General features: G+C 44.3%; 1 protein-coding gene across 1 annotated transcript in view; it reads left to right on the plus strand.

Moving 5' to 3' along the window:
• The first annotated feature begins 6,807 nt into the window (after nucleotides 1-6,807).
• The window catches only part of PLD5 (phospholipase D family member 5), a 339,166-nt gene continuing 320,287 nt past the window's right edge, over nucleotides 6,808-25,686 (plus strand). The window contains exon 1 of the mRNA XM_034666657.1: nucleotides 6,808-6,897. Coding sequence (XP_034522548.1) covers nucleotides 6,895-6,897 — 3 coding nt within the window. The 5' untranslated portion in view covers nucleotides 6,808-6,894. The remainder of the gene's footprint in view (nucleotides 6,898-25,686) is intronic.

Here is a 25,686-nt window from a genome sequence, read left to right on the forward strand (position 1 = left end):
GTGGGTTCATTTTTATTTCTGTATAACTAGATCTTTTTACAGCCCCACTGCACCCGAGGGACTCAGCTGTGTGTGTGTGTGTATGTGTGTATGTTGTGTGTTGTATATGTGCATACGTGTGTTGTGTGTGTTTCTTTGTGGAGGAGTGAGCAGTAGACAAGGGAGGAAGGAATCCCCTCTTCTTGTCCTCCCCCTCTCCCTGCATCAAGAATGAGGGCCTAGGGTGTTCAGTAGAGAGTTACTGGAAATGAGGAAGTTCACTTCTCTGTAATTCACTAATCCTATTTCTACAGATCCTGGAGTACTTTTGGATAAGTGAGTGGAATTTATTTATTTAAGTATATACAGAAAAAATAAGCAAGAGTGTTCTAGGCATCTTTTTGGTGTTTAGAGATTTCCTTTCTTGCAACGCTAGACATGTTATTTTTGTTCCCATTCAAATGCAGATGTGACAGGAATTAGACAAGAAAGACCTTGGGCGCAGTGGCCAGTGGGGATTTTGGCCACCTGAAGCCATAGTCTCCTTTTGAGGGCGCCAGGTCTGTGTTCGATGTGGGAACAGAGGCCTGGAGGGGCCAGATCTTCTGACGTTTCCAAGAGAAACAAACAGACAAAAAAACTAGATTTTAATGAGTTCTCATTTTTTAAATGTTGGAAACTAATTTCACCGTGTTTGCAGTATGACAGAAACCAAAGAAGATACTCATTTCGCAGGTGACCGGTTTGCGACTTCTGAATTAGACTGTTCCCAAACAAATAGCATCTAGGATGTCTAATAACAGCCACGGTCGCTCCAGACTGGCATCCCATGGTGCAGACTTCCTTGGGTTTGCGCCTGCAGTGTGCACATGTCCCAGCAGCCTGTCTAGTATTTGCCGTACTTCGGGTCCTCTAGGGCAGCACGACCAACAGAAGGCTCTGCGGTGCTGGGAATGTTTTGGACGTGCTCTGTCCAGGACTGTCGCCTCTAGCCACATAGGACTGTCAACCCCGGAAATGTGCCTAAGGTGACTGAGGGATTGAATTGTTAATTTTCGTTAATATTAGTTAATTAAAACTTAAATAGCCAGAGGTGGCCAGTGGCAGCCACGCCTTACTGTGGTGTCTAAAAATTCTCATCCCCACGGAAGCCCAAGCGAGAGTTACTGAACTGAACCAAACCAAGATACACCCTGATTCGCAAAATGGAGTGAGGAGAAAAGGATCAAATCTAGGCATGTTGGTGGGGGCTGGGGCAAAGTTTTATACACCTAAAAATATGAAACTTCTGAATAAAGCTGATGTCCTCTTAACTAAAATATGTTCCAGCCTTCTACCTGGACAGGTCTTTCTTCACAACGGCCTGGAAGGCCAGGTTCCCATCTAGAATTCCTGGACTGTTGGGCGTCTGCCTTGGAACACGGCGGCATGGGGAGAGCCGGCCCCTCCGTCCCCACCGTCCCCACCGTCCCCACCCCGCTCCACCCTGCACCACAAATGGCTCACCCAGTGAGCCGGGGGAGAGGGGAACTTGTGCTAATGGGAATGCCAGGACCGCCGTCTTTGCACACTTCTGTCCCTGCGGCGCGTCCCGTCTGTTCCCCGTTTTGGCTGTGGCTGCCTTTGACTTTGAGACATGGCACACAGCTTCGCAGAAGTGCCATGGATAATGAGTTCCTGTGCTGATCTGGGTCTAGACCCGCCCTCTGGGACGAGCACCACGACAGAGTGACGCCTCCTGGGATCTCACGGAAGCACCTCCCTCATTGCCTCCAAATGGAGGCATAATCACTTTGCTAAATGCGCTTGTGCTGAATTCTTTGGAGGCAAATTAGAACTGAACTTGGCTGCGGCTTTTAAAGAGTGTTTAAGAACTGAAACAAGGAATGGGCACAGATGTGACTCTGGCCAGCGGTTAATAAGGAGGGTTCACTCCATTAGGCTGCTTATTTACCATCACTGAATCATCTTTGGCAACACGCCTCAGAAGACTTCTTACTTGGGGCGATCATTTACGCCCAACAAACTGGGCAGGTGAAGATACATTACAGGTTGCTTTTAATCCATGGGTAAATCAATCCAGGGAGTTCCATGTGATTAAGGCCATTAGCTAAAAAATCAGGTATCTTAATGCTCAAGGTGTGTACCTGGATTATCCGCATCGAAATAACATCTTTCAAGTGATTTATAAATTCTGATATTCAAGTAGGTATAAGAAAAAAACCCAGAGCCGTTGCCCCGTGTGCACACATATTTGCGGGTGAACACTTGAGCAGGTCAGCTGGAGGACGGCCTCGGAAGCTGATTTGGAACCATCGATCGCTCCCGTTCTTTTGTGGTTGGACCGGCTAGGCCAGGTGCGCACCTGCTACTGGAAACCGGTCCCTGCGCACGAGGCTGGAGAGCGCTGCCCTTGTTACGCGGCAGCTCCCTCCCGTGGTGAGACGGGAGAACAGCCACAGAATCCGGCCCCTGGAAGGGAAATCAGGGTCCCAGGCTCAGAGCCCCAGAGGGTCAAGGGAACTGGTCAGCGGAGATCCCGCGCTCCAAGTCAGTCTCTAGAATTCAGGATTGTTGGTGACAGCCTCCAGGACTCTCTATGCGATCGGTGCTCCCCTCCCCGAGGGCACTCACATTTTCTCCATGTCTCCTTAATTCCCTCCCTACTGTATCCACCTTTCACAATTAGAAACTATCCCTCAGGACTTCATATCTCATAAATCATACTGTGATCGAAGTTAATGTCAGTATTTTATTGCTGAAATATGTTGTCTTCTGGGTGACTGTTGTCATGATAGAAATACTTGGCAATCTGGGGTGGATTTAGGAAGTGAGGGGTTCTTTTTCTCTTTGCCTTGACCTAATTTTTCCTCTTCCGACATCAATTCCAATCTATTGAAACAGAAACCTTTGAAGCTGAAGGACATCCTGACATGCTGTATGATTCTTAGACTGAGTAGGACTGCTTGAGATTAAATTTGAAAGTGCCGTGTTGCCCTTGTGCTTATTTCTAAGGGATCCAGCAATCCTGTGTGCTTATTTCTAAGGGATCCAGTAAGCCCGTGTGCTTATTTTGAAGGGATCCTGTAATCATGTGTGCTTATTTCTAAGGGATCCTGTAATCATGTGTGCTTATTTCTAAGGGATCCAGTAATTCTGTGTGCTTATTTCCAAGGGATCCAGCTAAGGGATCCAGTAATTCTGTGTGCTTATTTCTAAGGGATCCAGTAAGCCTGTGTGCTTATTTCTAAGGAATCCAGTAATCCCGTGTGCTTATTTCAAAGGGATCCTGTAATCCCTTGTGCTTATTTTGAAGGGATCCAGTAACCCCGTGTGTTTATTTCGAAGGGATCCAGTAAACCCTGTGTGCTTATTTCGAAGAGATCCAGTAATCCCGTGTGGTTATTTCTAAGGGATCCTGTAATCCTGTGTGCTTGTTTCTAAGGGATTCTGTAATCTCTGATCCATTTGAACTCTTGAAGTCCTGCCTCCTGAACTTGCTACAGCCGTGGGGCTGGGAAGGGGTATGGATGAGGCCACATGTGTCCGAAGACAGAGCAAAACCATGAGGCAATGCAGGAGAGTAGGATTTGGGGGTAGAACTGGAGACAGGAGAACCAGGGAAAGATAAACTGTTGCCAGCCCTTCTCTCTGTTCTTCTGAGTGGGTGGACAGACATAATTCTACTGCCGAGGAATAGTGGGAGTCTCCTGTTCTTTATTCCCTCCACATTCTTACGCAGAGAGGGTCATGGCAGCAGGGACTCAGTGTTGAAGTGCCCAGGGGAGTTTCCAGTCTCTACTGGCTGTGTGTTTTGGAAGGCCAAATACACTTCTAATTAATGCAGGTCGGGCATTTGAAATACTGGCCAGTGAACTCGTTGGAGGGAGATAGTCGTGTGTCGGTGGGCTTCTCATTTACATTTTAAATATATTTCAAAGATGTGATAAAGATTTCACGAAGGAAATAAAATGGATTGGCTTCATTCAGAAAACACTGAATGAAACAGTGCTATTTGTACACACGTGCAATGGAATTTCTCCTTTTTTGCACCTTGCAGGCTCAAAGGCCTGGGGGCAGCTTTCCACTGGGCCTTCTGCCCCCGGGTCTGACTCTCCATCGCTGGCATCTCCAGCGGCCATGGGGTGTGTGGGGGGGATGGGGCCGGGGGCTACAAGAGGAAAGCACTGGCTTTTTGGTTGTCTCCTTGTTTTAATGAAAGAATTTACCATTTGACAGAAAATGCCAATCCCCCCCCCCCCCCCCCNCCCCCCCCCCCCCCCCCCCCGCTTCTCACCAGAAGTTTCTGACTTTCCTGCTGGTGATGTCTGGTGCTGGGTATCACGGAGGCGACTGTGTGTCCGTGATGAGTGTGTTCTGACAAAATCGAGCTGAGAAGACTAACGATTTCGATGGACGCGAGTATCCAAACAGTTCTCGACGTCGATTGCTGCCTCAGTCCCCAGAGGGATGGCTCATCAGAAATCCTCCTTCCTGTTCCCTGTTCCCAAATGGCAGTTTGAGGAGCAGGCGGCTCAGCTCAGGGACACGCACTGCCCGTGGTACGCTGCGGGAGTGCGGACGCGGGGTCGGTGTGGGGCCGACAGGAAGGAAGGCTGGTCGGCGCTGGCATTTCATGCCCTCGGGCCTTCAGCTTGCCGCTCGGTTCTCGCCGGAGGAGGCGGCGGGGGCGGCGAGGGCTGAGGCAGGAGGAAGAGCCCCCCGCGGGCCCCGAGTGTGCAGAGAGGTCTGGAAGCAGGAGCGGGCACGGTGATTGGAGGCAGGTGCCCGGGGTTCTTTGGGACTGAAGCTGGGGGTGCTTGCAGGGGCGTGGGGGGAGAGCCAGCGCAGAGAGCCCCGTTCACGCCGTGGGGAGTGGTCTTGGCTTCCTCTGTGTCAGCGGGACAGAGAGGAAGAGCGTGCTTTCCGTGGCGGAGCGGAGAAAGTGCTCTGAGGGGGAGCCACCAGGGCGTCTGCTTGACGGACGGAGGAGTGACATCGCACCTGCAGGGACAGGCAGAGGAAAGGAAGACGCTTCGTGGATGCCCGAGTGCGGGGTGTGCACTGTTTACAAGACAGAGGCTGGCAGAGGAGGAGACAGGGCTCTCTGGCTGGTCACACGGCCATCGACGTCGGCACCTCAGGCCGTGTGGGGACAAGTGTCAGTGGGCACGGTGCAGGGAACAGCTGTTGCAGCGTGGTGGAGAGGGTCCTGGAGATGCGGCCGCGACGGGGCTGCAGGATGAACTGAGACCCCCGATGAGGCTGTTGTCTCCTCCCAGCTTGAGGACCAGTGTCAGACATTCCAGGGTTCCAGAGCAGTCCTTTCAGGGAGTGTATGAATTCAGGAAGTATCTAGAACCTGCTTTGTACAAACACTGAAGTGGGCTCTGTTGTCCCACCGGGACACCTGATTTGCCTACTGTTTCTGCTTTTCTGTTCTAAAAGACGGTTCCGTGCAGGGAGTGAAAATGGGGGTAATTTTCTTGGACTGTTGATTCCAGCTACTTCTCGATCCTATGAGGCCTGATAAATCCCACGGACCTTTTCTAAGAAATCAGAACCCTTGGCCATCAGCATGACTTTTATGCCTTGGGTTGAATTTGCTCTGGAGCAAATATTTAGCTTTGCTGGTAGTCATTCCTGCCCTTTGTAGGCCTAACCTATTAGGGGATTGGGAGCCTTTCTTTTTTGTTGTGAGGAAAAGCAGTCACGAACACATCAGGCTCCAAGTAAAAGGAATTTTAGCAGTTTGTGGGACTGCCCACGCTTCCAACAACTGTGGAAAATTAATGAACTCAGCCACTAAATACTGTACAATGTATGGATGCCACATTAGGGTAGAGAACGGAAGAAAACCAACATGGCAGCCACTTTGTTGGGATTTGTAGTAAGTGAGGAAGGGAAAGCAGGTCAACAGTTTAGCAGTTAATAGCTGTTTTGGCTTATTTGTGCTATTATTTTCAATAAATTGAGCTTTGATTGCAGCCCTGTCTTTGCTGTGTGCTTGTTGTGTGGTTGAATCCTTCTGAGACAGAGAAAAATTTTTAAGCAATAAAATGTTGTCAAAACATAGGAAGAACAAAGAGCCCAGTGGTTTCATATGACTGAGCAGACGCGGCTAGATGGAAAGCATCTTGGCAGAGACAGTCCCTGCCTTTGAAGAACTTCTAGTTTATTTTTTAGGATAAAGCTGTGCTTCATAGACTCCTTTGATGAGCAAAGAACTTTTCTTCCCACCTGTTTGGATCTGACAGCATGACACCAAATGGTGTAGTCCGGACTTCGGTCCTGTGTTTGGTCCTTGGCACGCTTTGCTGACTCCCAGCAGTCACGGGGCTGCTGCGACCCTGGTGTGCCCAGGGGCTCACCAGTGTGGCCTCTCCCTCCGTCCGAGTCTGGCCAGGGTGCTCTTCCCCGAGTGGAAGAGTGGCATCTCTGGTCCGGTTGGAGGTGTGTGGAAGTCAGCAAAGAGCCTGTGTCCCCTGGGTCAGCTTGAGCTCCTGCTGTGATTTCATCCCACAAAGCAACACAGCCCATCTGAGAGAGAGAGAGGGAGGGAGGGAGAGAAAGAGGGAGAGAGAGAGAGAGGGAGGGAGGGAGGGAGGGAGATCTAACTGAATGAGCAGCCTTCGGTATTTGCTTAAAATGCTAGATGAGAGACCCAGGTTTCTAAGAGCGGGTTCTCGGGGAAATTCTGAAATTGTAAGCTGCAGCCCTCTCTCCTCACGCTGGGTTTGGCTGATTTCCAAGGCATCGAGGCCAGCAACTGAGGGACAGAAATACAATCAGTGGCGATCCATTTGCACCACAGGAACCCTTCTCTGCCTCCAAAGCCTCCAGTGGCTGTGGGATCGGCACACCCGCAACGGCTCTTGGCTGCTGGACTCTGCGTGGAGGGAAGATTGGCTCACAATGGTAAGAACTCCAGAGTTTTCTGTAAGCTCTGCTTTGTGACCTGGGAAGGAGTCCTGGCGTCTGCCTGTGACAGTGGCTGTGGGCAGTGTGAGGGGGAGCTTGAGCTCTGGGGCGCAATCAGCTTTCTACTAGAAAGGGCAGGGACCTCCTTGCCACCAAAGCACTGATTTTTGGAAAATGATTCCTTTCGTGTCAGGAGCCTTGTCATTAATAAGGAGCGTTTGTGGGGCTGTGCCGGGGAGGGACGGTCCCACGGTGACCTCAGATGCGAGCCCTGATGAATGCAGCCTCTCATGTGTGCTTTTCCTCTGAATGCAATTGTAATTTCCAGGGGTCCGCCTCAAAGAAATGACCGCTTGCTTTCTCGATATTTTTATGCGGGGGTACAAACCCATTCATACGGAAGCAGCTCTCTTTCCTGACTAGTGAACTGTCACAATTCTGCAAGTGTCACTGTGGATTGGAGGCATTTGCACATTAACCACGACTCAAGCAAAGTTCTAAGTGATTTTTTTTTCTTTCCTTCAAAACTGTCCTGGTGGACAGTGACAAAAGGGGCCCAGGTTCTAAAAGGAAGAGTAAGTGACTTGGTTTGGAGAAGTTCCTTTGATTCGCCCTAGCAAAGCGAACATTGCTAGGGGAGGCATGCCTTCCTGGAAGCCTGAGGTCTCTGGACCATGGGTGGGGCCGGGGATGGGGGGCTCGGGGGATGGGGGAGCACGGTGCGCCGAGCCCGGGCCCGCAGTCGTCTCTGTGCCTCCTCCGTGCGCTTCTGCCCCGTTGCCCGTGGCGGACCAGTGAAGCTGCCACATGTTTCCTTTAAGGAATCCAGGGAAGAAGGACATTGGTGATAATAAAATTATATAACATTTAGGAGAAAATATAACCTATTACTGTATAGAGAGAATGCCTGAAATACACTTATTTGACTGCACAGCTGATGTGTGGGAAATGATTATTCCGTTTATAATCCAGATGAATGAAGAGTGCTGATGAGGGATGTGGGAATTTTTAGAAGTACGTCTGCCTCTCCAGCAACTCAGAAAAGGGGACACTGGAAACCAGATTGATGAGAATATTTCATTTCACTTCCTGCCCTCGTCTTCCATCCTCGCTCACTCAGGAGCAAACGAACCCTAGAAACAGAGCTGCAAAGCTCAGGGTCGGATCGTCCCCTCCTTCCTTGATGGGTGGTACCGTTCGTCCTATCCTCCGGACTAGGGGCTCTTCTAACCTGTGGGGAAGTCACGTTAAAGACTCACCTGTTTCTCCTTGACCAGCAGGGTGGGTAAATATCAACGTGCCCAGCAGAGGATTAAATGGGGCTCCTTGGTGTTTGGAATGTTTTGCCTCAATTCTTGAGGCATAATAATTCTTTTCTTCTCTTTATTAGCCTGAGAACATTCCTTTAAGGATTAAAAAAGACCGGGCTGAGATGCAGATAGGGTTCCTGCCAGTGCGCTTGAGGCGTGGGCATAGACTGAAGCCGGGCGACGGTCTTGTACAGTATTCACGGAGACAAGGAGGCCGCCAGGGACCGAGTCACTTAGATGCAGTAGCACAACCTAAGGAAAGTATGTAGACCGCTCTTTGGATTGGGAAAAAAAGTTGGAAACATTCCCCAGTCGTACATTAAAATGAAACCTTCAGTCTAACTGAGCTTTTCCGCACTGCAAGCACTAAGACGGTCACAGGTTTGTAGGGAAAACGTTCTACCAGCTAGCTTTTGCAACGGAATCTGTACTTACCTCTCCCTGTAGTGAGAACTCTGTCCAGAGAGCAGTGGGTTGAAACACTGGTCTTTGATGGTCAGGGGAGTGAATCTATAAGTTAGATTTACGTGAAGTCCCTTCCGTGATGAAAAGGAAACCAGTCGTGTTTCTCAGCGTGCAGACGTGATCAGTTGTCATACTCATCCAAGAGACAGTCACTGTGTTTCAAACCCTCCTAACTAGAGTCAGGAGCATGTCAGGGCCTGCTGTGGGCTCTGGCCTCACATTGCTTGTTTTCATTTTATTTACAAATCAAAAGAAAATAGAGTTAAATCCATCCCACGTAAAGGCAAACCAGTTTAAGTTATTTCAAAGCAAAGGGAATGTGTGAATGCTTTCAAGGAGTATTTTACAAATACCGAGGACATATGTGCTATGTGCCAGGTGTTGTTAAATACTTTAATAATCTTCGTTCTTCCTTTTAAGCAGACATTATCATTATCATTGTTATTGCTATTATTAGTATTATTACCAGTGTACTGAGGTGTAAGGTTCAGAGAAGTTAAGGAGTTTCCTAGAGGCACACAGCTAACAAAATGCAGGGTCAGGGTAGGAAGCAAGGCCGTTACTTCTTCTTCTTTTTTTTTTTTTTAAGATTTATGTATTTATTTGAGAGAGAGAGAGCATGAGCGGTAAGCGCAGAGGGAGAGGGAGAGAGAATCTGAAGCAGACTCCACGCTGGGCAGGAGCCCTACATGGGACTCGATCCCACAACCCTGAGATCAGAACCTGAGCCAAAACCAAGAGTCAGATGCTCAACCAACTGAGCCCCCCAGGCATCCCTCAAGGCTCTTACTTCCTAAGTCATCTCATCCTACAACCTTTGAAGGTACGGAGGAAGGTGAGGCAGGCCAACCCTTCGATGACCCAGCCTATAAACCTTCAAATAATCTGACATTTCTGTTTTCTTCCTCATTTCCACTCTGCTGCCAAGACAGGTCTGTTCTTTCTTGGTGTCGTCCGTTCGGCTTTCTTGTCATCTGCTTACCAACACCATAATTCGTACCTTACGTTCCCATGTGGTCAACGTCCCTTAGACAGTTCCCTTCCTCTGGGAGAGAGTCTAATGTTATGGAAAGAGGGTTTAATGCACTCAGACCTAGAGTTCAATTTCTGCGTTACCCACCTGTTTGTGCAGTTTGGGGCAGCAATTTTTTAAACTCTTCAACAATTAGTGTTCTTTTTGGCAAAGTGGGACTAATGATTCTTACCTCTGTTGGGTCACGGTGATAATCGTATTCATGTTCGTGTAAAGTCGGATGTCTGATTATATGGAAGATCATGGCAGAGAGGTGAATTGAAAGGAAGCTTTTGAAACTATTGAGGTCCAAGAGGACCAGGATTTCTGTTAGGATGGTGGTGAGAAAATGGAAAAGAATCCGAGTAGGAGGACAGGTGCATGCACCATTCACCTGGGCCAGCCACTGGTTGGATGTGAACATGAAAAAGGGAAACACAGACTCGCACCTGAAGCAACTAAGCCAAGACTGAGTCAGGGTCACCTGACTGCAGTTCCTACATCACCTGGCATGACGCCTCGTACAGAGCAGTTGTGTGTGTTGTCGAGTGAATAGAAAAAGACACACATCAAGGAAGGAAAAAGTGTGAGAGTCAGAATATACAGACCGATGATTTTGGTAGCCTGTCGCCCAAGTCCAGAAAGGTGTTTAGAGGTGAATGACGGTGTAGTGTGTTCTGGGACGAATGTGAAGCCTCAAGAGGCTAAGTGGCCATTTGATTCTGTTCCTGAAGAGGAAGGTGGAGTTGGGGTCAGGGGAGGTGATATGTGCCTACACCTGTGTGTATATCCGAAGCTTTTGGAAGTTGGAAGGTGACATGTAGAGGGCAAATTGGAGATAGCCAGAAATGACTAATGACTTCAGGGCCGTGTTCTTCATAACTGATTACCTGTCATCGCATTTAGAAGATGAATGGAAAGATGTGGAAGGAAATAAGTGGATAATGAAGCCCCCTACCCTCAAAAAAAAAAAAGCACACAGAAGAAAAATATTTTATTAATTAGAATAGGTAGGATACTAATTGCCAGGGAGGAGGATATTTTGATGGCAAATTTTAGGGAATTGAATGTGTAGGTTGGCTTTGAGTTTCTCCTTGAAGAGTGTGTCAGGAGCATTAAAAATTATAAATTACACATACAAGTAAACTAATGAAGATAAATAATTTCTCTTGTGTTTTCTGTGGTCTTCTGTGAAGGAGCTGCTCTCAATGGGCTCAAGGAAGTGCAAAGCTGAAAATAAGCAAATGTGAACTCAGTTCAGATTTCATCCCGTTGGTGAGCCTCATGGGCGCAGATGATTCACGGTGTTTGCTGAACATCTCCCATTTAGCGAGAAGACATAGAGCAGGCGTATACAGGATGATGGATAAAATACCATTGGAGTTGTTGCTGATCAAGCCTAATGTTCATTGTAAAATCAATGTGATAGATGAACGACCTAGAATAAAGAGACTAATTAGCTGGATAACCTAGAAATTAAATAGTTTCCAGGGAAGAGATGCTCCATGGGGAGCTGCTCAGAGGATTGCAGGAGAAATGGGATAGTTCAGGTTGTTAGCCTGAACTGCAACTGTAAATGTTCTCCTGTAAAGGTGGACACGGGAATAGCATTAGAACCCTCCCATATGTATCCCGTTCTGGCTGCATCCAGTACTCCCAGCTGAACTCACAAGAGGCAGGCTCACCTTCCCCGCTGATTCTCTTGCTTCTGCACTTCTCATCGGCGTTCCCGGATGCCTGCTAGTGTTTGTCCCTTGTCTCTTACTTCCCATCTTACTCTGGGGATTTGAAATTCCACGTGTGGTTTAGCTGCCCAGACGTCTTGGGCCCCTGAGGACTTTTGGGTCTGTGAGGGGCCCAGACTCCCCAAAACCCACCCCCCTGAGTCAGCCCCCACCTTGTTGTGGCCCCACACAGAAGGACAAGCGTATTTGGAGGCATTTGGTGTTTGGATTCTGAAATTCTCTGTGTTTGGATTTAAAGCTTGTTTTACAAAAGTACTTGGATTAATTTCCTTATTTGGTTAGTTACTGTGTTTATTTTGGTTTCAGTAGGGAAATCAAAATATAGGAAAGCACGTATAGAAACGTTTTAAGAAATGCGTAAAGTCTCTGATACAGAGAAAGGGGAGAAATCACACCAGTATATACTTAATCAGTCTCACTTTTTAATTAACTGTCATTCCATATCGATATGATTTTAACGTTTCTAACTGACACTGTGGCTGATGAATCAGTCATGGAGAGTGTGGCTCCCGGTGTTTCTTGAGGGCAGGCTCTATCGTAATATGTTGCTACACACAGACTTGCCCAGTTTGTGTTCACTTTGCATGGAGATTCTTTGTAAAACTCTGATTATAACGTATGTTTAATGACGCTGAAGAAGAGGAATACCATTGACCCAGTCTGGGGCTTGGAATTGCCTGTAAGTTTGGGTGAAAATACATTGACATGGAGTGGATGAAGTTTTAAAATGGACTGAATTGGTTCTGGGATTATATGTTTCCTCTCCCCAGTTTCCTCTTTCCCCTGCTTGGAGTATTGATTTACTTAATCAAGGGGTTTTAAGTAAAAATTTTTACTCAAGTATAACTTCCACATGGAAAAAGTGCATAAATCATAGTTGTACAAGGCACATTTCTGCAAAATGAACACACTCTTGTAATTAGCACCTGTTCAAAGACTAGACCATCGCTGGCACCCAGCAGCCCCTTCATCCAGCCTTTCATGATCCTGACTTATAGCCCCCAAATCAAGTGTCACTTATTTTTAAGCTTTATATACTCTCCTTCCTCTTTGTTTTAAAAAAAGAAGCAAATAATCCCATTGATGTAAACTTCTCTCAGTAGATCTCTGTGCAGGGGCAGGGACAGAGAGGACTGTGGTTACCCACTTAACAGTGGGGATAACTCCAAATTTTCTTCTTCATTCTTTTCCTTTACTCGAATGGTGTTCTTTATAAAAATGAGTGTATGGCATTTACAGAAAAAATGTAAGCAGTTTTTAAAAGAAACTATGTTGCCTCAAACTAAGCCTTTGAAATGTTTTCTGATGGGCATTGGCCAGGATGTTTTTCAAGTCACCTCAAGGGCAAGTCTACATGATGCTTTGCCCCTTAGTAGGGAAGAGTTCTGTGGTCCCATCAGAGGTTTTTTGAATTCAGCAAGAGGTGTTAGGTGAAACCCTTCACTCCTGCTTCACACTGAAGTTTAAGGAGCTGTTACAAGTACCAGAAACAGTTGTAAATAGCAGTATAAATTATAAATGGCAAAGATTAAAATTTGTTGCAAGTTAATTACGTATACATCTTTGCAAGAAATAAGTCTAGTCAGAAATAATAGTCTTGCTAGCACTTTCACATTGAGCTATAGCTGACCCTTCAACTTTAGCTGAGTTGCCACGACCAAGTGTAGGTTCCCATGGGCCCCGGAGGAAGGTGGGTTTGATGGCCCCCTGCCTTACGTGGTCTGCCACGTCCCCTGGGAAAATGATGTCTGCCTGACCATTTTTTTTTTCTCAAAGCTTCCTATTACTTTCAAATGTGTCAAAGTAATACACTCTTATACACTCTAAAGTCAGGAAATATAAATTCTGGTTTTATCTTAAGGGAAGACAGAACAGAGCAGTGACCTGAAATCTGCAGGTAGCCTGACATGTGATTGGGAAAACTAAGACAGATGCACTTTTGTTTGTTGGGAGTTTGATTACTGATTTGACTTCCTTGCTGGTTATTGGTCTGGTCAAGTCTTCTAGTTCTTCCTGTTTCAGTTTTGGTAGTTTATATGTTTCTAGGAAATTTTTTTTAATAAGATTTTTGTATATTTATTTATCAGAGAGAGTACGCACAAGCAGGGGGAGCAGCAGGCAGAGGGAGAAGCAGGGAGCCTGATGCAGGGGTTGATCCCAGGACCCTGAGACCATGACCTGAGCCGAAGGCAGCTGCTTGACCAGCTGAGCCCCCCAGGTGCCTCTGTTTCCAGGAATTTATCCATTTCTTGCACACTGTCCAATTTAGTGGTATGTAGTTTTTCATAAGATTCTCTTAGAATTGCTTGTATTTCTGTGGTGTCTGCTATTTCTCTTCTCTCATTTGTGATTTTATTTATTTGTGTCCTTTCTCTTTTCTTTTTGATAAGTCTGGCTAGACGTTTGTCAATTTTATTAATTTTTTCAAAGAACCAGGTCCTGGTTTCGCGGATGTGTTTTATTATGGTTTTTTTTTTTTCTGTATCACTTATTTCTGCTCTAAACTTTACTATTTCCTTCCTTCTGCTGGTTTTGGGTTTTGTTTGTTTTTCTTTTTCTAGCTCCTTTAGGTGTGAGTTTAGGTTGTGTTTTTTTGAGATTTTTCATGCTTGATATAGGCCGCCATTGCCGTACGCTTCCCTCTACTTTTGCTGCAGCCCAGAGCTTTTGGACTGTTACGTTTTCATTTTCATTTGTTCTTTAACCTCCATGTATTTGTGGTCTTTCCAGATTTTTTTGTGTGGTTGATTTAAAGTTTGATTGTATTGTGGTCACGAAAGGTGCATGGTGCGACTTCAATCTTTTTGTATTTGTTGAGGGCTCTTTTGTGACCTAATATGTGATCTGTCTTGGAGATTGTTCTGTGTGCACTTGAAAAGAATGTGTATTCTGGTGTTTTAGGATGGAATGTTCTGAATATGTCTGTTAAATCCATCTGGCCTAGTATGTCATTGAAAGCCATTGTTTCCTTGTTCATATTATGTTTAGATGATCTCTCCATTGATGGACATGATGCAAAAATTCTCAATAAAATACTAGCAAACTGAATCCAACAATACACTAAAAAAAATCGTTCACCACAACTGAGTGAGATTCATTCTTGGATTGCAAGGATGGTTCATTATTCACAAATCAATCAACATGATACATCGCACTAACAAAAGAAGAGATCAGAATCATATGATCATTTCAACAGATGCAGAAAAAGCATTGGACAAAATGCAACATCCATTCATGATAAAAGCCCTCAATGAAGTAGGCTTAGAGGGACTACACCTCAGCATAACGAAGGCCGCATATGAATACCGCACAGCTGATATCATCCTCAATGGGGAAGAAGTGAGACCTTGTCCTCTATGGTGAGGAACAGGACACGGATGTCCATTCTCACCACTGTTATTTAACATAATACTAGAAGTCCTACCCTCAGCAATCAGACAACAAAAAGAAACAAATGTCATCCAAATTGGCAAGGTTGTATTGACACCCAAAATGGTTGTATTGGATGCAGGGCTTTACCAGAAGCTGAGGGTTGAGAGTCTGGAATTTTCTCATTTCAACTCTTCTAATCAGGAACAAAGACCAAACACACCCACTAGTGACCAATCATCTGGGGTGAGAATTTCTGGCCAAAACAGCAGCGTTCGGGGAAGAGGGATTACCCACTTGCTAGAGAGCATCTCCAGTTCCTTCAGCAATATCCACAAATTCTCCAACTGTGAGACTGCACTCTCACCTTACATGTCCCAGAAAGATGGATATAAATCTTTCCCTTCCTTATCTTAATGATGGTATTTTTTTCAATTTCTGGAAAAATAACAGGCCCAACTTCCCTTCTGACTATAGTCATTAAAACAGATCACATCAATGATAAATGTCGCCACTGTAAAAACTACTTAATTTGTAAGAAAAATTCTGTTTCATAGTAAAAATAATTGTGGTTGGAGAAGATCTTGGCATTTTTGCTTTTTTTTTCTTTTTTGAGGGGTGGTTCTACTTCCCGATTGTATGATGTGAACACCATTAAAGTTTTGAGCCCTTTAAGAACAACAACAACAACAACAAAAAGTAAAGAAGAAGTAAAACTTTCACTATTCTCAGATGACATGATACTCTATATAGAAAACCCTAAGGGCTCCACTAAAAAACTGCTAGAACTAATAAACAAATTCAATAAAGTCACAGGATACACAATCAATGTACAGAAATCTGTTGCATTTCTATACATCAATAATGAAGCAGCAGAAAGAGCAATTAAGGAATCAATCCCACTTATAATTACACCAAAAACCATAAGGTACCTAGAAATACACCTAACCAAAAAAATGAAAGACCTGTACTCTGAAAACTATGAAACACTAATGAAAGAAATTGAAGAGGATACAAAGAAATGAAAAACATCCCATGTTCATGGATTGGAAGAATCAATATCATTAAAATGTCTGTACTACCCAGAGCAACCTACACATTTATTGCAATCCCTATCAAAATACTGCCAGCATTTTTCACAGAGCTAGAACAAATAGTCCTAAAATGTGTATGGAATCACAAAAGACTCCAAATAGCTAAAGCAAGCTTGCAAAAGAAAAAGTAAAGCTGGAGGCATCACAGTTCCAGAATTCAGTTGTATTACAAAGTTGTAGTAATCAAGACAGTGTGATACTGGCACAAAAATAACACATAGATCAATGGAACAGAATAGAAAACCCAGAAATGAACCCACAATTATATGGTCAGTTAATCTTTGTCAAAGCAGGAAAAAATGAATATTCAATGGAAAAAAAACAGTCTCTTCAATAAATGATGTTGGGAAAACTGGACGGCCACATGCAAAAGAATGAAACTGTACCACTTTCTTATAGCATACACAAAAATAAATCGACAATGGATGAAAGACCTAAATGTGAGACCTGAAACCGTAAAAATCCTAGAAGAGAACACAGGCAGTAACTTCCTTGATATTGGCTTCTTTCTAGATATGTATCCTGAGGCAAGGGAAATGAAAGCAAAAATAAACTATTGGGACTATATCAAGATAAAAAGCTTCTGCACAATGAAGGAAACATTCAGCAAAACTAAAGGCAGCCTATGGAACGGGAGAAGATATTTGCAAATGACAGATCTGAAAAGGGTTAGTATCTAAAATGTGTAAAAGAACTTATAAAACTCAGCACCCCCCAAAAAATCAACAATTCAATTAAAAATGGGCAGAAGACACGAATAGACATTTTTCTAAAGAAGACATCCAGATGGCCAACAGACACAAGAAAAGATGCTCAGTATCATTTTTGATCGGGGAAGTAAATCAAAACTATAATAGTACCTCACACCTGTCAGAATGGCTAAAATCAACAACCTAAGAAACAGCAGGTGTTGAGAGGATGTGGAGGAAGGGGGACCCTCTTACACTGTTAGTGGGAGTGCAAACTGGTGTTGTCACTCTGGAAAACAGTATGGAGGTTCCTCAAAAAGTTAAGAATAGAGCTACCCTATGACCCAGCAATAGTACTACTGGATATTTAGATACGAGAACCCTAATTCAAAGGGATACATGCACCTTGATCTTCATAGCATCATTATCTACAATAGCCAAGTGTGGAAGCAGCCCAAGTGTCCATTGGTAGATGAATGTTTAAAGAAGATGTGATATAGATACAGAATAGAATATTAGTCAGCCATAAAACAGAATGAAGTCTTGCCACATTTGCAACAACATAGATGGAGCTAGAGAGTATAATGCTAAGTGAAATAAGTCAATCAGAGGAAGACAGATACCATATGATGTCATTCATATGTGCAATTTAAGAAACAAGCAAAGGGACAGAATAAGGAAGAGACAAACCAAGAAAGAGACTCTTAACTGTAGAGACCTGCTGGTCACCAGAGGGGAGGTCAGTGGGGGGATGGGGTAAACAGGTGATGGGGATTAAGGAGTGCACCTGTGATGAGCACTGGGTGACGTATGGAAGTGTTGCGTTACTGTACTGTACACTTGAAACGAATATTACACTCCTACCTAACTGGAATTTAAATAAAAGCTTAAAAAATAAACCCAATTAAAAGATTTTTTTTTTAACAAAAGGAACACATGTTGATTGAAGAAGATTCAAAACATGCTGAAAATGAAAGAAAAGTACATTCAGGGCTAATACCGGCGGGTTGTTTATACGTAATTCTGGCCTTTCTTACATGCTTACTCGTGCTTGCACTCGTATATACACACTCCACGCACATAGATTTTACTAAGGGCAGTAGGAAAAGTCTTTCTTTAATTATATATTCACAATATCCTGCATGTTGCTTCTTAGCACTCATCCCTATTTTAAGTTATTTATACTCTTATTTGATTAATGTCTGCCTCCCCAACAGACTGTCGACTTCCATGACTAGGAACCGTGTTTCCCATCTTCATCTTGATGGCTAGAACAGTGCCTGGTGTATGAAACATGTGCTGAAAGAACAAAAATCCAAGTAATATTTCACTTAGGTTCACGAGTAAATATTCATCTCTGAATATTATTCATAAAATGCTATTTAGTTCTGTTTTCTTTCTTTTTTTTTTTACTTAATATATCGTGGCCATCATTCCGTGCCAATACATGTCACTCTCTGTCATCATTTTAATGGGCATGGGTGTTATTTCCAATCTTCCTGCAAAATTGTTGTTTATAATATGCTGAGGGAGCATTTTTGTGCATCCAAGTTTAAGCAATTGCCAGTCCAATTCTTCTGCTCTTCTGCTATACAACACCAAGGGGGTAAATGACCTAATTTTTAAAGTGTTCAGTAGAGTATGGACAGAGCAGTGGAAGGAGGCAGACGGAGGGAGAAAGATGGGGGAGTGTTTTCAGAAAGAACATACAGGCATACTTCAATTCATTGTGCTTTGCAGATATTGTGTGTGTATATATATATATATATATACATAAAAGGCTCGTGGCAGCCCTGCTTCAAGCAAGTCTTACACCAGCATTTGCTCACATTGTGTCCTCTGTCACATTTTGGTAATTCTCACAATATTTCACACTTTTTCGTTATTATTACACTGACTGTGATCTGGAATCCGTGATCACGACTGGCTAAAATTCAGAGGATGGTTGGCATTTTTTAGCAATGAAGTATTTTACAGTGAAGGTCTGTACATTGTTTTAGACATCATGCTATTGCACACTTAATAGACTACACTACAGTGTAAGCATAATTTTTATATGCCCTGGGAAACCAAAATGATAATAATAATAATAATTTGACTTGCTTTATGGCGATACTCACTCTCCTGCCGCAGTCTGGAACCCCGCCTGTAATATCTCCGGTTTTGCCTGTTGTGTTCTGTGCTGAGTCTATGGATTGAAAGGGAGCTGGAAGAAGAGGAAAAGATGTGCATGAATCCAGGAGGGCAATATCTCAAATGCAGTGAAATTCTGAATTATGAGAGCTTAGGCCGCCTTGTAGGGCAAGGAGCCCCTATCCACCCTTGCTCCTTGTAGGGTCCAACTGGCCCTTAGAATTGGTCAGATATATAGGCTTTGCCAAACGGCTTCTAGTCTGCCCGATCGGGGTTACTCTACGGTCAGCCTCAGGTCAGGAATCCTCACTCTTCGCCCATTCCACATCAAGCACTGAGGGTACAGGAACAGCACTCGGGTGGGCATAGCCTGCCCTACCTTGGGCCACTACAGTGTCATTCCGACCCATCCGCTCAGAACAACAGAACTCACTGGGCTTAGTTCCGGAGACCAGTGACCTACTTTCAAGCCTCTGGATGGCTTGGTACAACCATACTTCCTTCCACGAGAGTGACTCAAAATCATGCTGTTGCCTAAAAACAGAGGAATAAAAATATTTACTTTTAAAAGGTAAAAATCCTCTTTTAAAAGCTCCTTCAACTAATTGGGGCTATCTGGGTCATACCATGTTGGAATACATCTTGGAACTGCTTTTGCTTGCCAACATCTGAGAACAGTCCTCATTGAGCTTCTGGACTAAGTAGGTAGTTTATTCAGTCATTACACACATTGCTATTTAAAAGATTAAAATAAATCCCTAAACTCCTGAACCTGGGCCCAGCATCTAGTAGATTTCGGGACCTACTAGTGACTTGGAATCAGTGGAGCTCTTTCAGCTGCTGTGACTTCTCCTACCCATTTCTCTTTCTCTCAATACTGCAGATTNGGGGCTATCTGGGTCATACCATGTTGGAATACATCTTGGAACTGCTTTTGCTTGCCAACATCTGAGAACAGTCCTCATTGAGCTTCTGGACTAAGTAGGTAGTTTATTCAGTCATTACACACATTGCTATTTAAAAGATTAAAATAAATCCCTAAACTCCTGAACCTGGGCCCAGCATCTAGTAGATTTCGGGACCTACTAGTGACTTGGAATCAGTGGAGCTCTTTCAGCTGCTTGTGACTTCTCCTACCCATTTCTCTTTCTCTCAATACTGCAGATTTTTTTTTTTTAATATTTTATTTATTTATTTGACAGAGATAGAGACAGCTAGCGAGAGAGGGAACACAAGCAGGGGGAGTGGGAGAGGAAGAAGCAGGCTCATAGCAGAGGAGCCTGATGTGGGGCTCGATCCCATAACGCCGGGATCACTCCCTGAGCCGAAGGCAGACGCTTAACCGCTGTGCCACCCAGGCGCCCCTCAATACTGCAGATTCTTTTGAGAACACAGCGGCTGCACATTTCCCTGCTCTCCCTGCAGGCAGGTGTGGCCGTGTGAGTAGCAGGCCAATTTCCAAACCTGCCCATGGAAACTTCCCACGTTCGCGCCTCCATGCTGTCTGGATGTTAATATCTAGGGTTCTAGGAAGCCACATGAAGAGGGCAGAGACACCATCACTCTGGGGCTCAGGGAAACCCTGTTAAAGGCAGCTTCCCCTCCCCCACGTGCAACCGACTGGGACTCTTCATGGGTACAAAATGCACTTTGCTTATATTTGAGCCTCTCTACATTTTGGTCTATTTTTTTTTTAGAATAGGTAGCAGGAAGCTAGCCTAATTTCATCAAGTTCCTCCTAGGTTTTTTGCCCTTTACTGCGTAGTGGGCATATAGTGGTGACCAAGGCAGTTAAGATCCCTGCTTCCTTCTTAGATTCTAGTGAGGGAGATAAACAATACACATATAAACAAATAAACCAGAACTTTACATATAGAGACAAGAGCTATGAAGGAAATTAACAGGGTGGTAAGAGCATCATGTTGGGGGTAGGGGTGCGGCTATGAACTAGTCTTTGAATGAATCCCTGAAGAGAGATTGTTGCTTAAATTCTGAAAGTTGGACAATAAAGGAGGATGTAGGAAAATCATAGAAAGCAGGACAGCACCACAGACTCCCCTTCTAAACCTGTTCCCACTGCTTCCATAAGTGCTAAGAAATTTCCGACAAAATTCCAAAAAATTCCCAAGATCATAGTGTTCTGTTGAGTTGAAGACCATCCCAGCATGAGATTTGGAATAGTGTCCTTGGGTTTTCTTGAAGAGCTGAGAGGATTTCTTCTTAGTGTCCCCAAATAACTTCACATTGGTTTACCCTGATGCCTTTAAAGATCAAAGCAAAAATATCATTGATTATCCAAGGGACTTGCATAAAATTGGTAGATTACTGTTTTCCAGTTTGAATCAATTTCTGTGATGTGGCAAGTTGGAATGGATAGAAGTAATTCTTTTTTTTTTTTAAAGATTTTATNTGTTTTCCAGTTTGAATCAATTTCTGTGATGTGGCAAGTTGGAATGGATAGAAGTAATTCTTTTTTTTTTTTTTAAAGATTTTATTTTATTTATTCAACAGAGATAGAGACAGCCAGCGAGATAGGCAACACAAGCAGGGGGAGTGGGAGAGGAAGAAGCAGGCTCATAGCAGAGGAGCCTGATGTGGGGCTCGATCCCACAACGCCAGGATCACGCCCTGAGCCGAAGGCAGACGCTTCACTGCTGTGCCACCCAGGCGCCCCGAGAGCAGTAATTCTTAATATGTTAACACCAGGACTGGATTTTGTTGAAATTAAAGACATAACCTATGTTATAGGTTAGACTCTTAATCATGGACTTTTTTTCCTTTTTTTTTGGATCCAAGACACAAACATACTCCAGCTGACTTAAGTTAAAGAAAAATTTGTCATGAGCAATGAGGGCTTTCTGAAACCTCAGCAGGAAGTGCAGCCATGCTTCCCTTGATTCTGGACAGATCAAGAGAGAAATCTAGAGGTTTCTTTGTTTTTGTCCCCTCTCGGGCCGTAACTCTGTTTCATGATGTCTACTCCATCGCCATTCTCCTGTTTATCTCTAAAGACTCCTCTCTGAGCTCATTCATTCACTATTTTTACACAAGACTGTCCCTCACTGGGTTCTCTCCCAGCTGGAGGCCTCAGCTCAGTGACTGATGTGTGTGTGAGCCTCTGAAGTCACACCCCCATGGCCTCTCCCAGTGTGGACCCCGATTCAGGCAGCCATGTCCAGGGGCCAGGCTGTGTGGCCCGACTCCCACTGCCCACAGGAAGTGCGGAGAGTGTCTGAGAAGGGCTCGCATCAGTACAAATAGGAAGGATGACGCACCTGCTGAGGAGCCTGATGCGGGGCTCAATCCCAAAATGCCGGGATCACGCCCTGAGCCGAAGGCAGACACTTAACCACTGTGCCACCCAGGCGCCCCTCCCTTCTTTCCTTTTTAAAATGAAGAAAGAGGTGGGAGCCTGGGTGGCTCAGTTGGTTAAGTGTCTGCTTTTGGCTCAGGTCATGATCCCGGGGTCCTGGGAGTCAGTGGGGAGTCTGCTTCTCCCTCTCCCTCTTCTTCTCCCCTACCCTTGCTCACGCTCCCTTTCTCAGATAAATCAATCAATCAATCAATCTTAAAAAAATAAATAAAATGAAGAAAGAGGTAATACCCCTCCACGATAGCACCTTTTATCAAGTTACGGTTCTGGGAGCTAATACAGTAGCCTAGTGGTCAGAGCACGGACTAAGATTTGATGGGTGACCTTGAGTAAGTTGCTTAACTTCTCTGTGCCCCAGTTTCATTGTAACCATAACCACCTCAAAGGGGAATTGGGAGTTAGTAAATGAGTGAATATTTGCAAAGCACTCGAAACAATAGCAGACCCCAGTAAGTTCTTACGTCGAAGTTGGTCAACTACCTAATTCTTACAGAGCAGAGAGGAAAGTAAATGAAGAGGAAGGGTGAATCATAAGGCCATCCTTTCTTTGAGCCATTTCCTTGGGGTGGGGGGTGGTTCGAAATCTCCACCGCTCCAGCTTCTGCCCGCTGGGAAGACAATGTTAGGAGACTTTCTCCAGTGTCCTTCTTTGCCATCTTGAGAGGGGCATTGGGTAAGCTTTTCCCAAGCCCTAGCTGTGCCCTAAGCCATTATTTCTTAGCCTGAGAGCTCCCCAAGAAGCCAGGACTCTGAACCCTTATGCATAGTAACTTTGTGAATAGTAGTAGTCATGCTTGTGGATCATACCCTTATGAATCTTGTGTGTGATAATAATCATACATGTATAATAATAATTTGATTTTTGTCTCTGGTTCTTAGCACAGAACTCCTAAAACCCTCGGGTTATTCTGAGTGATACAAGTATCATTTGATGTTTATAAGGAGCTCCTTTCCACCCTACCCAAGTTTATGCTAATGAGTTGACTCAAGGCAGAGTCCCTACATAGCTTCAGGGTGGGCTCTGGTTACCGGAGAGACCTAGCCATTTAGATTAAAACTCTCTTCATAAAATATATATATATGTACATTTATTTATTATTGAAGTATAATTAACATACAATGCTATATTATTTTAAGGTGTACAACATAGTGATTTGACAATTGTGTATGTTACTCAGTGCTGACCATGGTAAATGTCGTCACCATCTGTCCGCATACAGTGTTATAATATTTATTGACTATTCCCTGTGCTGCACTTTTCGTTTTCCTGACATATTTATTTTATAACTAGAAGTTTGTACCTCTTAATCTCCTTCAAGGCCTCTTTGCCCATCCCCCTCACCCACCTCCCCTCTGGCAACTACCAGGGTTCTGTGTATTTAAGAGTCTGTTTTTTTGTTTGTCTCTTTTTCCCTTTGCTTCCTAAATTTCACATGGAGTGAAACCATGTGGTATTTGTCTTTCTCTATCTGACTTATGTCATTTAGCATTATACTCTCTAGGCCCATCCATGTTGCAAATGGCAAGATCTCATTCTTTTTTTGGCTGAATAATATAATAATATATATGTATATATTACATTTTCTTTTTCCATTCACGTATCGATGGACTCTTGGGTTGCTTCCATACCTTAGCTATTGTAATTAATGCGGCAGTAAACATAGGGGTCCATATTTCTTTTTGAATTAGTATTTTTGTTTTCTTTGGGTAAATAACCAGTAATGGAATTCCTGGATCATATGGTATTTCTATTTTGAATTTTTTGAGGAGCCTTCATACAGTTCTCCACAGTGGCTGCACCAATTTACATTCCCATCAACAGGGCACGAGGTTTCCCTTTTCTCACATCTTCACCAACACTTGTTATTTCTTATCTTTTTGATCCTAGCCACTCTCACAGGTGTGAGGTGGTATCTCATTGTGGCTCTGATTTGCATTTCCCCGATAACGGGTGATGTTGAGCTGCTTTTTATGTGTCTTTTGGCCATCTGTATGTCTTCTTTGGAGAACTACCTGTTCATGTCTTCTGCCCTTTTTTAATTGGATTGTTTGGGTGTTTTTTGGTGTTGAGTTGTGTTCAGTCCTTCATAGATTTTGGCTATTAACCCCTNTTTTTATGTGTCTTTTGGCCATCTGTATGTCTTCTTTGGAGAACTACCTGTTCATGTCTTCTGCCCTTTTTTTAATTGGATTGTTTGGGTGTTTTTTGGTGTTGAGTTGTGTTCAGTCCTTCATAGATTTTGGCTCTTAACCCCCTATCAGATGTATCATCTGCAAGTGGCTTCTCCCATTCAGTAAGTTTCTGTTTTGTTTTGTTGATGGTTTTCTTTGCTGTGCAAAAGCTTTTGCTTTTTCTCTCGGCCTTATCACAATAGTTTATTTTTGCCTTTGTTTCCCTTGCCTGAGTGGAAATATCCACAAATATGTTCCTACGGCTGATGTCTAGGAGATTATTGCCTGTGTTTTCTTTTAGGAGTTTTATGGTTTCAGGTTAGACATTTCATCTCCACCTAACCCCATCCTGCCTCTGGGATGGGACAGAGGCTGGAGATTCAGCTGAATCATCAGTGGCCAGTGGTTTCATCAGTCCTGCCTACATAATGAAGCTTTGATAAAACAAAGACACAAACAGACAAACAAAAGGTCTGAAATGATGAGGCGAAGGGATTTTCTGGCTTGATGAACACATTAAGGTGGTGGGAGGCTGGCATGCCCCAAGAGGCCATAGATACTCTGCACCCCCAATACCTTGTCCTAAGCATCCCTTCCTTTTGGCCGGTCCTGGGCTGTATCCTTCATAACGAAACTGTAATCACATATAGAGTGCTTTCTTGAGTTTTGTGTCATTCTAGAGAATTATCAAATGGGGGTGAGGGAAGGGTTTGGGGGCATCTCTGATTGGTAGTGGTCCAGGTAGAAGTGTGGGTTGCCTGAGGGCCCTGTACTTGGTAGACCGTATGGAGGGGCGTGTGTGCGACAGGCAAATATAATACTGTCTCCACTCTCAGTTAATTTAGATGTAACCATGTGTGAATCTGGGCTGTCACTGATATTCCTCTTGCATCAACTGATTGTGCTAGCTGTGAGCCCAGAGTTTCGAAACCGTGGAGGTCTGAGAGAGGACCTGGCAGCCGCCCTTCAGAAGGATGCTTAGATTTCAGGAGGTTGAGTGACCACTCTGGGGTCATGTGCAGCCTTCCAGACGTGGGGTTCAATTTTCAGGGCTCCTCCTTTTGTATCCTGCTCTCCCACCGTCTCTTGCCTTGTCCAAACATATGTTTTCTGATAGATTATCTTCACAACCCAGTGAAGCTTCTCTTCCTTGTTCTTTTGCATTCCTGGACTAATTTTTACATAGATTCTTAGAATAGATACTAAATGTACTAGAAATGTATGCCCATGTGGTGGTGGGTAGAACATGTGCAACCTCCTGATGGTCTAGGCTTATAGTCCGTTTCTTACAGAAGTGCTTTCTTCAAAGGCTGGGCACTATACCGTTGGGCAAGACACGTGGCCAATGAGGACTGAAAACAAATGGTACCTGAGCTTGCATCCAAATCCCCACTCCCGCCAAGGTGCACGTGTTCTAGAAACAC

Source organism: Ailuropoda melanoleuca, chromosome 8 (genome assembly GCF_002007445.2).
Source record: "Ailuropoda melanoleuca isolate Jingjing chromosome 8, ASM200744v2, whole genome shotgun sequence".
Taxonomy (NCBI): Eukaryota; Metazoa; Chordata; class Mammalia; order Carnivora; family Ursidae; genus Ailuropoda; species Ailuropoda melanoleuca.